This window comes from Echiichthys vipera, assembly GCF_963691815.1.
Source record: "Echiichthys vipera genome assembly, chromosome: 7".
Lineage (NCBI taxonomy): Eukaryota > Metazoa > Chordata > Actinopteri > Perciformes > Trachinidae > Echiichthys > Echiichthys vipera.
In genome coordinates, this window is record NC_139832.1 from 29315926 (window position 1) to 29327996 (window position 12071).

Consider the following 12071-nt stretch of genomic DNA (forward strand, 5'->3'; position numbering starts at 1 on the left):
AACTTGGCTTATTACATACATTACTATTTCATGTCCCCTTAGAGTCATTTTACTTCAAGTCTGTCGTACCGGATGTACATAGCGGGTATACGCCCAGCACAGGATGTCCAGCATGGTGGCAGATGTCAGGCCCATTCTGCTATCTGTTTTGCAAGGGCACCATTACTGCATCAAGGATTTAGTGCTCCCCATGATGATTAAGAAATACAAGCAACCCACGGCGTTTTTTTGGAGAGAACATGCTTTTTCCCCTGATTCTAATCATTATTCAGAGCTAGGCTAATTGCCTCCTGTTGCTCCATACTTAAAACACAGATGAGAGTGGTATCTTTCTTCTCATCTTACTCTTGAAAAAATTCAAATAGTCCTAAAGTATTCCCAAAAATGTTACCACCTAGTGAACATCTGATAAAACAGTTATTTCCCTAAGGAGTCTGTGAAAGCCATATTTTGTATAAACTGCGAACATAGTCTCCATAGGCCTGACTCCCGGCTAATCAAAAATGGGCAAGGAGGTTGAGTGCATGAGGCAGGCTGAACGACATCCATACAGTTTCCTGTGACAGCACCCACCCGTCACTCAAAGTAGCCATCTCTTAATTATGCCGAACTTTAAGCCTTGATATTTTTTAAACAGGTTCGTTATAAAACAATTCATCTCCATACAGTTGTCATAAATAATGAAATTATCTACAGTGACCAAACGTGTTTTAGTTCCAGGCTGTAAACATGTTTATTTCTGCCGTAAAATTGAACATAGGACTATGGGGATTGAATCACTTTTGGAACCGATTGGCATCAGAACCAAACCCCCACCATAGGGACTTCCTGGTCGATTCGATACGGAAGTGCCAACAACTGAAGTTTACTGAGTGTCCACTAGGGGTAGTTAAATGGTAAGTTTTCACAGCATAATTAAACCTATTTAAGGCATGGTAAAAAAAAAAAAATGGTCTGTATGTTAAGGTCATATCTCCATGACAACACTTAGGGGGACGAATTTTTTTGTACCAGTTTTTATTTTATTTTATTGGAGGTTCAAGTTTATGAATATGCCCTTTCTTGGTAAAAGGTAATGAGGCGGAGTCAAAGTCTGACAAGATGGTGACTCCCAAAGGGAAGTACTATTGGATCATGTTGAGGTTACGTCAATTTTTTATACATTCTAAGAACTTTACAAGGTGATATTATGTCAATGTGCTAACAGCTAGTTGCACTGCCTCTAATGTCTAAACAAACAATACCGTTCGTAAACAGCAAACAGTATTTCACACCCCTGCAGGTCAATTGAAAAAAATATTCATTTTTATATTATTTTTTCCTTTGTTTTGCAAATTTCAGCAGGAACGTGCTTCTAGGGATACTTGCCCTCTTACCCTGCTCATTACACTCTTATTACTTCATTGTGAATATTATCACCTCTTGCAGTAAATGAGTGGAAGAAATATATGAGTACATTCATTTTTCATCCTCATTCTCCTAATAGGATCTGTGGCTCCCCTCTGCACAGCAGACTGGCCATTAACGAAAAAAAGTACTTTTTTACCTTTTTTCTTCTTCTGAATTTACATTTATTATGTGGGCTAATCACTGCTAACTGGAGGCAGTGTGGGAAATGTGATTAGTGTGTGAGTTCTAATTAAGTCTGTGGAGCCTCACACACTGGCAGACAGGCTGGAGGAGCTGCACGCTTAAATACACACACAGATGTTTGAAGGAACACACTGGGTCTGCCCATACACGCACACACACACACACACACACACACACACACACACACACACACACACACACACACACACACACACACACACACACACACACACACACGCACACACACCACACACATATACAGAAACATAATTTTATGTGGATAAGAGATATGGGATGCACTGGATCAAAGACGCATGAGATGTACCATAAAGCACAATGATGCAACTATATCTGCATCCATCTCATCTCCTGCTCTCTCTCTCTCTCTCTCTCTCTCTCTCTCTCTTACACACACACACACACACACACACACACGCACACACACACACACACGCACACGCACACACACGCACACACACACACACACACACACACGCGCACACACACACACACACACACACACACACACGCACACGCACACGCACACGCACACACACACTCAGTCTGTCCACTGCAGTGGCCAAAACGTCCTATCTCACTGCCATTAAGCTTGAGAGCACAGAGTGGGGGTTGTCGGTGGCAGTGCGCCCCCAGCGGCAGCGCGCTCTTGCGTCGGGGTTAAAAAGCGGCGGGCGGCGCGCAGGGGCTACAGTGTGGGCTGCATTCGAACAAGAGACACAGAGAACTTGTCAGCGGATTTTTCTGGCGTCCGACCTGCAGCAGCATCCGCCGAAAGCATCATGGCAAACAAAGCCCAGCAGCCTCCTCACCTGCACCTGGCCGAGGTCACCGCGTCCCAGTTCCTCGACATCTGGAAACATTTCGACGCTGACGGTAGGACACTTTTTTTTCCTTCCTAAAAGTTATTTCAAAGTCCTAATCCACGGAAGACTACTGAATGATGGATCACTGCTGTAAAATGCAATAGAGTCAGAGAAATGCATGGGGAAAAGAGTGAAAAGCATCCTCCACAGAGTACAACCCATATCAAGCTTAGAATAATAAGACAATAATACCACAGCAAAAGTTGAGACACAATGTAATATAGTGTTCTTTACGCCCAATTCAGCGGAGAAAATGCTATTTCAAAAATATATAGGGACTATTGTGTCTTTAATTAGGCTGCTGATAATATTCCTCCGCCTGTGAAAGATCAATACAAGTAGCCAAAGGGGACATTTCCATGTTTAATACTGAGCTGATACAAGCTGATATTCTGGATGTATAGATTATTACAACCCTCAAAAAAGTTCAACGTTTTCCAACTAAATCTGACGCGCACCGCCCCCCACCGTGCCAGTTGTTTTTATTGTTAGTTTTTTATTTAAACGAACGTATTTGTTCTCATCTTATTAAAATAGTTGATATAATTATTCAAATAGTACAATAGGCAATACAATGAGCCCTCAACGAGTCGCAGCTTTACGAGCGCAGTGAGCTCTCAGGGAAGTCCTCTTAACCCTGGCATTTTAATGTTCCAACAATTTAGGCTTTTGATTTAAACAAGCAACTCAGGTGTGAACTAGCAATCAATGCGTCATTTAATTAAGGTCCTCTGTGGATTCACCGTAATCATTGACAGTTTGGGTAATTGGCTCCGTCTGATGCTCTTTGTATTGATATCCGATTCCAATCAGAAACTGGCTTATTTAAGTTCCATCAATAAGTGCACTCTGCCAGGTGGGGATTTTCTGTATGCAGCACAGTGGTAGTAGTTCAGCATAAAAAGGATTTATGTGATATGTGATATCTGTCAACATGAAATTATCCAATGTATTAATTTATTCAGCACCCCCCTCCTCCCCACCACACACACACACACACACACACAAAAACAAACACACTCACACACACACACACACACACACAGTCTCAGTCTCGATCTGTCTATTTCTCCTTGCATCGATCGTGTTTGTCTCCCGACAGATCAGTCAGTTCAGCCTTTCTCTGCAAATATCTCTGTGTGCCTGCGTCTGTGTAGTGTGACAGTATGATCTAAGTTGCTTTTATATTCATCAGGCATCCTGCTGTCAGGGAGAGTTATAGAAATCCTCTTCTGTAGATTAAGGACATTTTGTGAACTGATAAAAGTGCTGATGAAATCCTTAGCACATGATAGACTCAGATGTCCACAGTGGTCACTCTGAAAAGGAGAGCATTTTTGATTTCCTTTAAAAGTTTGAGAGTCTGACTGGGACATGTAACTGATCCCTGGCTGCAGCCAGTCATTATCGGGATGCACCGATTGTGAAATTCTGAGCCGATACTGATACAGATGTTTAAAATAACAATGCCGATGATGATGATTTTTTTTGCTGTTGTTTTTGTTGTAATTATTCCCTCTTTTGTGCCAGGGAAACAAATAAATCTTAATCCTAAAAAAATACCAGCCCTTCATTATCTGTGAGGAGCACAAATTCAACCATACAAACAACCTTAAAAAAAACATTCTCTCACAAGAAAAAGATGATTGTTTGGAAAAATAACCTCTTCAAAAGTCGTTAACGCAACATTTAGATGAATGATGCAACACGTCAGATAAACATCGGTCACTGCAATCTGTGGATCTCCTCGTATTTGCTGACTGGCTGATTGCAGTCAACAAGGCAAATATTGGCAGAAACCGATGTTTGACCCGATAAATCAGTGAATCCCTAGTCCTCAGTATTGCTCGTTCAATCAACTTTCTCGAGATGTTCAAAATACACCTGCAAAGGAGGCGAGTGTGTTGCACTTATTTGTTCAACACACACATATACTCCTGGGAATTCATTGTTAATGCAATCTGTTTTGACGCCTGCACACATGCAGAAATGTGTTCCACGGGGAAATCAGGGTAGAATGAGGAGTTGGTTGGGGTGGGGTGGAGGGGCTCAGCAGCTGAGCCAATGTACAGATGAAGTTGTTTTGGTAAACTGTTTTTACATCTGCTTAGTGTGTGTGATTGTAAGGATATTAGCGCTACCACCAAGGTGTTGAAGTCCTACTACTGAGGTAGTTTACATATTGTGCTTTGCGACGAGCCACTTTGCAAATCAAATACAACCCTGTGCATCAACAGATTTGGCTATAGTGTTTGATTTCTGCTCCCATTACTGGGAGTGTCTTATGGCTTGGCAGAAAGAAAGGAGAGCTAATTTGTTTGCTCAGATTGAGTAAACAGCTCTTGAGTTTCACATAAAAAATACACAGGAGGCGATGCACCCACAGTTGATGGAACCACATATTCCCCTGTTGTCCCAGGATCAAAACTCATCTGAATTGCGCCTCTTGCAGCTCCTCCGCTCTGTATCCCTCTCATCTTTCTTTGCTGTCTCTGCCAGGCCTTCTCATTCAGTCGCTTCAAAGCTGAAACAGGAAACAACTCCATTTCCTTTTGCTAATTATAGAGCATTTGTTGTCAATTATTTTTTGGATATGGAAATCTGGATTATGAAGCAAAATTCCCATCCAGAATTGACCCATCTGTGATCTCAGCACAAATTATTATTTATTTGTTGGCAGTTTTCAAGCCTTTATTATATAGAACAGAAAGTAAATGGTTTGGGGGTGGGGCATGCAGTAAAGGGCAGAGTCGAACCTGTGGCCGCTGCCTCGAGGACCTTCATCCTCTTTACATGGGGTGGCTGCTGGCTGAGTGGTTAGAGCAGTCGCCCCATGCACAAATTATTTGAATAGACAGGGCTGCACTCTCTTTGAAAGGCAAATGGATTTTATAGGCTATAAATATGCACTTAGTTGGTACAGCTGCCCTCTTTGAGAGTTTTCCTGTATTGTGGCTAGGTTTGTCAAAAAAGCTTTTAATTTGAAGGGCCAGATACAGGAAGTCATGACATTCACTCACTGTCACGCTGTGTCCAAAATCACGCACTGCAGTGAGTGTACTGACATTTGTGCCTTTTGTGCCCTACTGACATGATCAGTACCCTTAATTTCCCCAGCAAGTGCTATCTCAAATCACACACTGCTGCCTTGCACTTAGCGGAAATGACGATCGTATTTCTTCTTCTGCTTATTTTTCCAAAAACTTTGCCAACAACTCTTCTGACTCAGCACACCGCCAAAAATCCTTGTGATCCTCTTTTTACATTTATCCATGACCTTCTCCCAGTTGACCTGCTGATGAATTCTTCAAGAGAATTGAAGGTTTTCAACTTGGGCAAGGCTGAGAAAGAGATGCCGCGACAGATATGGGCAGGGCCGGCCAGGTCCTTCAACTGCTTGCTGCTGTCCGGTTGTGGAATATGATCAGTACCCTTAATTTCCCCAGCAAGTGCTATCTCAAATCACACACTGCTGCCTTGCACTTAGCGGAAATGACGATCGTATTTCTTCTTCTGCTTATTTTTCCAAAAACTTTGCCAACAACTCTTCTGACTCAGCACACCGCCAAAAATCCTTGTGATCCTCTTTTTACATTTATAAAGTGAATCTAGTTGTTTACGCTCTGTTGCGCTGTTGTTCCGACATTTTCCAGTTTGAATTAATTCCCCCCTCTCCTGCTACGTAGACAAAATGGCGGTGATTGAGGTCATTGAGTGTTTATCGATCCACACTCAACGGTTTGGCTGTTTTTGAGCACACGACTGGATAAATGCAGTACACTGTGTGAACGCACTTCCATCCTCAAAAAAGCCAGTTTGAGGGTGGAAGTGTGCGATTTGGGACACAGCATCAGTGTATTTTTTTTTTTTAACATGGCAGGTCCCATCCACATCTCAGTTAGACAGTTAATAATTAATAGCCAATCATGTCATGCCATCAAGGACAACCCCAAGAACGTCACATGCAAACTTTGCAAGAAAAACTTTGTCTATCACTCGTCCACAACGAACATGACCTACCACCTTAAACATGTAATTTACATTAGACGAACATGACCTACCACCTTAAACATGTAAGTAACGTTAGCCTAGCTACCTGCCAATGTCCCTGCCTTCATTTTTGAAAAGATTTCTCCCTGTGGTATCCAAAATGGTATCGAGTGTGGAGTATAGTATGGAGCATAGTTTATCGAGAATTGTGACAACCCTAGTTGGGGTTGAATTTCAGAATCAGATACAAAGGATAGAAGTGTCTTTACCAGCATACCGTGGGGTATCAAAAAGAATGTCTATTAGGGCTAGAAGTGGTTTTGTGAACCTTTTAACTTTCTGTTGTTGCAAGCTTTAAGAGCTTGTGCAGAGAGACCAGGGTATATTAACGCAAGTTGGTAGGAGCGCTCTCATTATGACATATAATACTAGTGCTTTGACATTTAAATTGAATGACCTGGAGCTGAGTTGAAGTCAGCCACAAAATGTATCCGCTGGCAGTAATTTCAATTTCGTTACAATAATATTAGCATCATTGACATACAATGTAATGAGGCAGAATTGGTTTGCTTGATTGAGTTCGGACAGTTTAATGCAACATGGACTTGTAATTGACTGCAGCTCATATTAGGGCTGGGTGACAGTTTATTGTCGCAAATCATATGTTGCGTTATCGGGACACAATCCGTCCTCTAAATTGATAAAAGAAAACACATACTAACTGAAATTTTATTAACGGACAGTTGCTAGCAGCCGAATGCGGCTAACATTGATAAGTTCTGGGCAGCACGATGAAGGCATTAAAGCTTCTTTTTTAACCACTAACACAGCTCAAAATAACACCAAACCTCTGCAGCAGCATAAGAAGAGTCCTTACACAGAAAACAATTGACTTTGGTAATCCACTTGAATGGACTTTACTATGAGAGGAGCTGGTACCTGGGCCAGTAGGTAATTCTCTAAAACACTCTTTTAATAAGCTCTGGGTTCACTGACTACCTTGTTGGTGCTTTGGTTAATGTGTAAGGACTCATGCTACTGCAGAGGTTTGGTGCCACAGATGTTCCTCCTTTCATTTGACCTGAGCTCTGTGTGAATTCCGTAGCGTCATTAAGGGGGTCAAGCACGTAGCTGCAGTGCCCACCAGGTGGCACTAGAGCAGCTCAGATGAGTACAGACGGGCAATGGGAGAAACGAGATGAAAACATCAGTTCACCAAACTATCTGCCAGACTTTTACAGTATACTTTCACAATACAGTCTTAATTTCATAGTGGACATTGTGTACTATGATTAATTTATTTTGTATCATATTAAATATTTATAATAATTATTTACCATCCTATTATATATTTAGTAATTTGTATTTATTATATTATATATGTATCATTATTTATCATCATATTATATATTTAGACACACACTTATTAATGATTAACGAACTAGACTGGATAAACACATGCAGCATCTTTTATTGCTAAGAAAATGAATAATGATAAATGGATAAATCAAGCCTTTATTAAGGAACATAACACTAGGCCATAAAATATAGCATTCAGAAAATGAACAGTTTGCGCTCCAAGGGCTTTCACACTTTTGCCAAAAGTGGACCTTCTCCCAGTTGACCTGCTGATGAATTCTTCAAGAGAATTGAAGGTTTTCAACTTGGGCAAGGCTGAGAAAGAGATGCCGCGACAGATATGGGCAGGGCCGGCCAGGTCCTTCAACTGCTTGCTGCTGTCCGGTTGTGGAATATGATCAGTACCCTTAATTTCCCCAGCAAGTGCTATCTCAAATCACACACTGCTGCCTTGCACTTAGCGGAAATGACGATCGTATTTCTTCTTCTGCTTATTTTTCCAAAAACTTTGCCAACAACTCTTCTGACTCAGCACACCGCCAAAAATCCTTGTGATCCTCTTTTTACATTTATAAAGTGAATCTAGTTGTTTACGCTCTGTTGCGCTGTTGTTCCGACAAGTAAGTAACTTCCCTGACACTGCTCCCCAGAGCTTGTTAAGTCTTTTGTTCGGACTGATGGGTCATTTACCATCAACAACCCCCACACATTTACAGTAGACTATTATCACTTTAACAGCAGATCTCAATAAAGGAAAAAAAAGCAAGAGCTGAGTTCCTCCAGTTCTGTCGCTTCACGTCGTCAGGGCAGATAGACAGGATCAACCATGGACCTACAGGATTAAATTGGAAAAGAAAGAAAAAGAAAAGACAAAATAAAACATTTGTTATTTCACAATTTTCACTTTTCAAATGAAAAGAGGAACGTCGGTATTTTGAGCAGTATTAGTGGTTAAAAACGTTGTTTTAATGCGTTCACTGTGCTGCCCCAAGCTAATCAGTGTTTTAGCTGCATTCTGCTGTTAGCAACTGTTAGCGACTCTCCAGGATATCTCCGTTAATAGTTGTTACACGAAAAAAGTGTATTTGCCAAAAAATGCCGTGGGATGATTTTACACCAGAATTTGACTTCTACCTGGAGCCCAACTATTGGTTAAAATAAATTGTAGGTAGTGTTTTCCAACAGCGGTGTGCAGGATTCATTCATTCCACTTTATTGTTCAACTCATGTGCGCCTAAACTCAAAAATTCTACTTATGGCAATATCCCAGTGTAGGTTTTCAGTCTTAGTTGGATCCTTGTTGTTCGGTCATGTTGAGACCCGTTGCGCCAGAATTGAATAATCAGTTGTCTATAGTTCCTGTAGTCTGCAGTCCTATGTGTTTGTGTTCACCTGTTTCACTCTGCATGACAATAAGAATCTGTTTCATAATGTTAAATACAACGTCATATTTCGTAAAATATCAGAATAATTTTTGTGCATAACTTTTAGAAACATATCATACTAATCTGTTGATGACAATACATTGTTGATGAGAATACATTGTTGTAACGACGTGATGAAATGACCTATATTGGATTAGAAGATTCTGGCCATATCCCCCAGCCCGATTGCAGATAACATACTATAGTGAAAAAAACATGGGTACCATAAGCATGTTGTTGTGGCTTTAAAGTCTGAACAGAAAGTACTTCTGAAAAAGCACAACACAAAACAGAAGCTCCCTTAGGCACGAATACTTTAATGGGATGTATGGATTTATTGTTTCATTTATTGAAGGGATGACAGCGCTCCAGTATAATATCTATTCATAAATCTATTTTTATTGTCATTTTGTGCCATTTGCCTTGTTCTTAATCAAATCTTACTCTGTTTAATTATCAAGCAGGGCATTTTTCTCCAGAGTGCTAAATGTCAATAAGACCCATAGGAGGGAGGCTCGATAGCAGCGAGGCATTTTACTGCCCCACTTATTGAAACAGCAGAGCTTGTATTTATGAGTTTTGATAGCATCACTAAAGAAAGCATGCATGCACACACACACACACACAAATTTCCATGGACAGAACAAAGACGCTAAGATGTTGGTTGAATAGGGAGAGGGAGTTAGATAGAAGATGACAGAAAGAGACACTGAGTTAGAGAGAGAGGTGGGGAAGTGGATGGCATAATAATCTTTGTTAGTGTTTAATGAGGCAGCTCTGCCTTCTAGGGTTTTATTGAAGCAGCTAGTCACAACGTTTGGAGCCATCTGTCCAGCATTCTTGTTGGTAGAATATTGGTACACGTTCACAGACTACCTGGGTGAAGTGGGCATACTCATTTTTCCTCTGTCAGGGCAGCAGAACACCAGGAGTAAGGATAAAAAACTAGGAGAATAAAATTAAAGATATTGTCCCCAAGCTAAATTTGTCGTGACAGAATCATAAAAAAATGTGATAGACGACATCATAGGATAAGCATCATTTCCAACCCAGTTGCCAGAATGAAATGTTGGCATTATATGTTCCTGCAAACTGAAGATGTGTTCAATCCAAGCCCCCACCACAGCGACTTCCTGGTTGATCCAACACGGAAGTGAGGGGGGGGAGTTTTTTTGTACCAGGCTAGTTTTCATTTTATTGGAGGTCAAAGTTTATGAATAATTAGGGGCGTGGTCTTTTGAGTGACAGCTAGCCACTGGCCCTCACTTCTCCTCTGAGATATATTTCAGCCAGTTGGACGTACTTCCCTCCCCCCATGTCAGTGCCCTTTTTTGGTAAGAGGAAATGAGGAGGAGTCAAAGTCTGACAAGATGGCTTGATTGACGATTAGATCAAGTTGAGAACAATGGACCTTGGCGTAGAGGCTACATCTATTTTTTATACAGTCTATGATCTGATTGAGGGATATATGCCTGCAGATTTTCATAAATTTACATCTGTCTTGGAGATGGGGCTAAATTCTAGGGGGACGCTAGCGAGTCAATTTGCCATGCCCAATTCTGAAACCAATGAAATACGTAAATTTGTAAATCGTAAATTATGGCCCTCCCCCCAACATCACATCAGTGAGGCAGAGTCAGTGTCTGACAAGATGGAGACTCCGAAAGGCGAGTATGATTGGATCAAGTTGAGAGAACAGACCCTGATAGGTATGCTATGTCTATTTTTTATACAGTCTATGATTCAATCTCAACATTTCCCTCAACACTTTATGACCTTCAACAGTTGCAGTTTAATTTACACGGTTAACGTTGTGAATTCAAATGAAAATGATTATTGCTACTAAGGTTAGGCAACAAAACTACATGGTTAGGTTTAAAGTTGTAATCCGTAAGAACTGAGATAAGTTATTCCTAGCGGCCACTTTGGCGGTCAGATGTAACTGCAGGGGAGCCTCTAGGACGTCATCTCCTTTTCAAAACCGAACAGTGTCGACTGTAGGAAGTCAGTAGATTTGCAGCTCTCACCTGTACGATGCAGCGGGATGCCTTCAAATGCTTAATTTGTCTGTTGATTCACCAGTGTTAGTCACACATAACAACAGGCTTGACTTGGAATTCCGACTTGAATGTTCCATGTCATTGTACTTTTACTTGCCGGGAGTTGGGACTTCCCAATTTCCAAGTAACCTTGGCAAACCAACCCCTGCTGACTGACATAAAAAGCATCACTAACTGTGCGCCACATAGTTGCCACAGACACACAGATTTTATCTCTCAGAAAGTGCTTTCATTAGTGGGTCATATGCTCAATCACCATTTCACTCTTTGACAGATAGTAACTTAACAATTAACTAGATGAAAATCTTACGGACTTTAAGCATCAAAACTACTTAGTTAGGTCTAGGCATATAAACTACTTGGTTAGGTTTAAGTTTGAACACCAACATTTTTCTTATGAGACCAGGCTGACATTTGACAAAGTTGGCACTCAAAATGTGTCAGAATGACTGACAGCATTCAGTAAAGCAATGTTAAGACTATTATTTAAGTTGAACTTTCAGTTCCTCATGACAAAAATATCATAACTTTCACAAGTCTAGAGGATCAAATTCAGGTAGCAATCATCACAGTACACTGTTATCCATATTGATTCGACCCATTTCCCAAACTCCCTGCTAAAGGCAGTATTGATCTCTGTGTAATAAAAGAAGCTTCCTGTGGATCATCACCTTCGAAATCCTAGAAAAGCAATTTTCCATATATAGCTTCTCCTTGCATACAACCCTGTGAACACAGTCTTTGAGGAGTGATCAGTTTGC

The 12071-nt window shown here is 40.9% G+C and overlaps 1 protein-coding gene across 1 annotated transcript in view; it reads left to right on the forward strand.

The window, feature by feature from the left end:
- The first annotated feature begins 2316 nt into the window (after positions 1-2316).
- Positions 2317-12071, forward strand: part of calb2a (calbindin 2a) — a 30624-nt gene continuing 20869 nt past the window's right edge. The window contains exon 1 of the mRNA XM_083916220.1: positions 2317-2487. Coding sequence (XP_083772346.1) covers positions 2394-2487 — 94 coding nt within the window. The 5' untranslated portion in view covers positions 2317-2393. The remainder of the gene's footprint in view (positions 2488-12071) is intronic.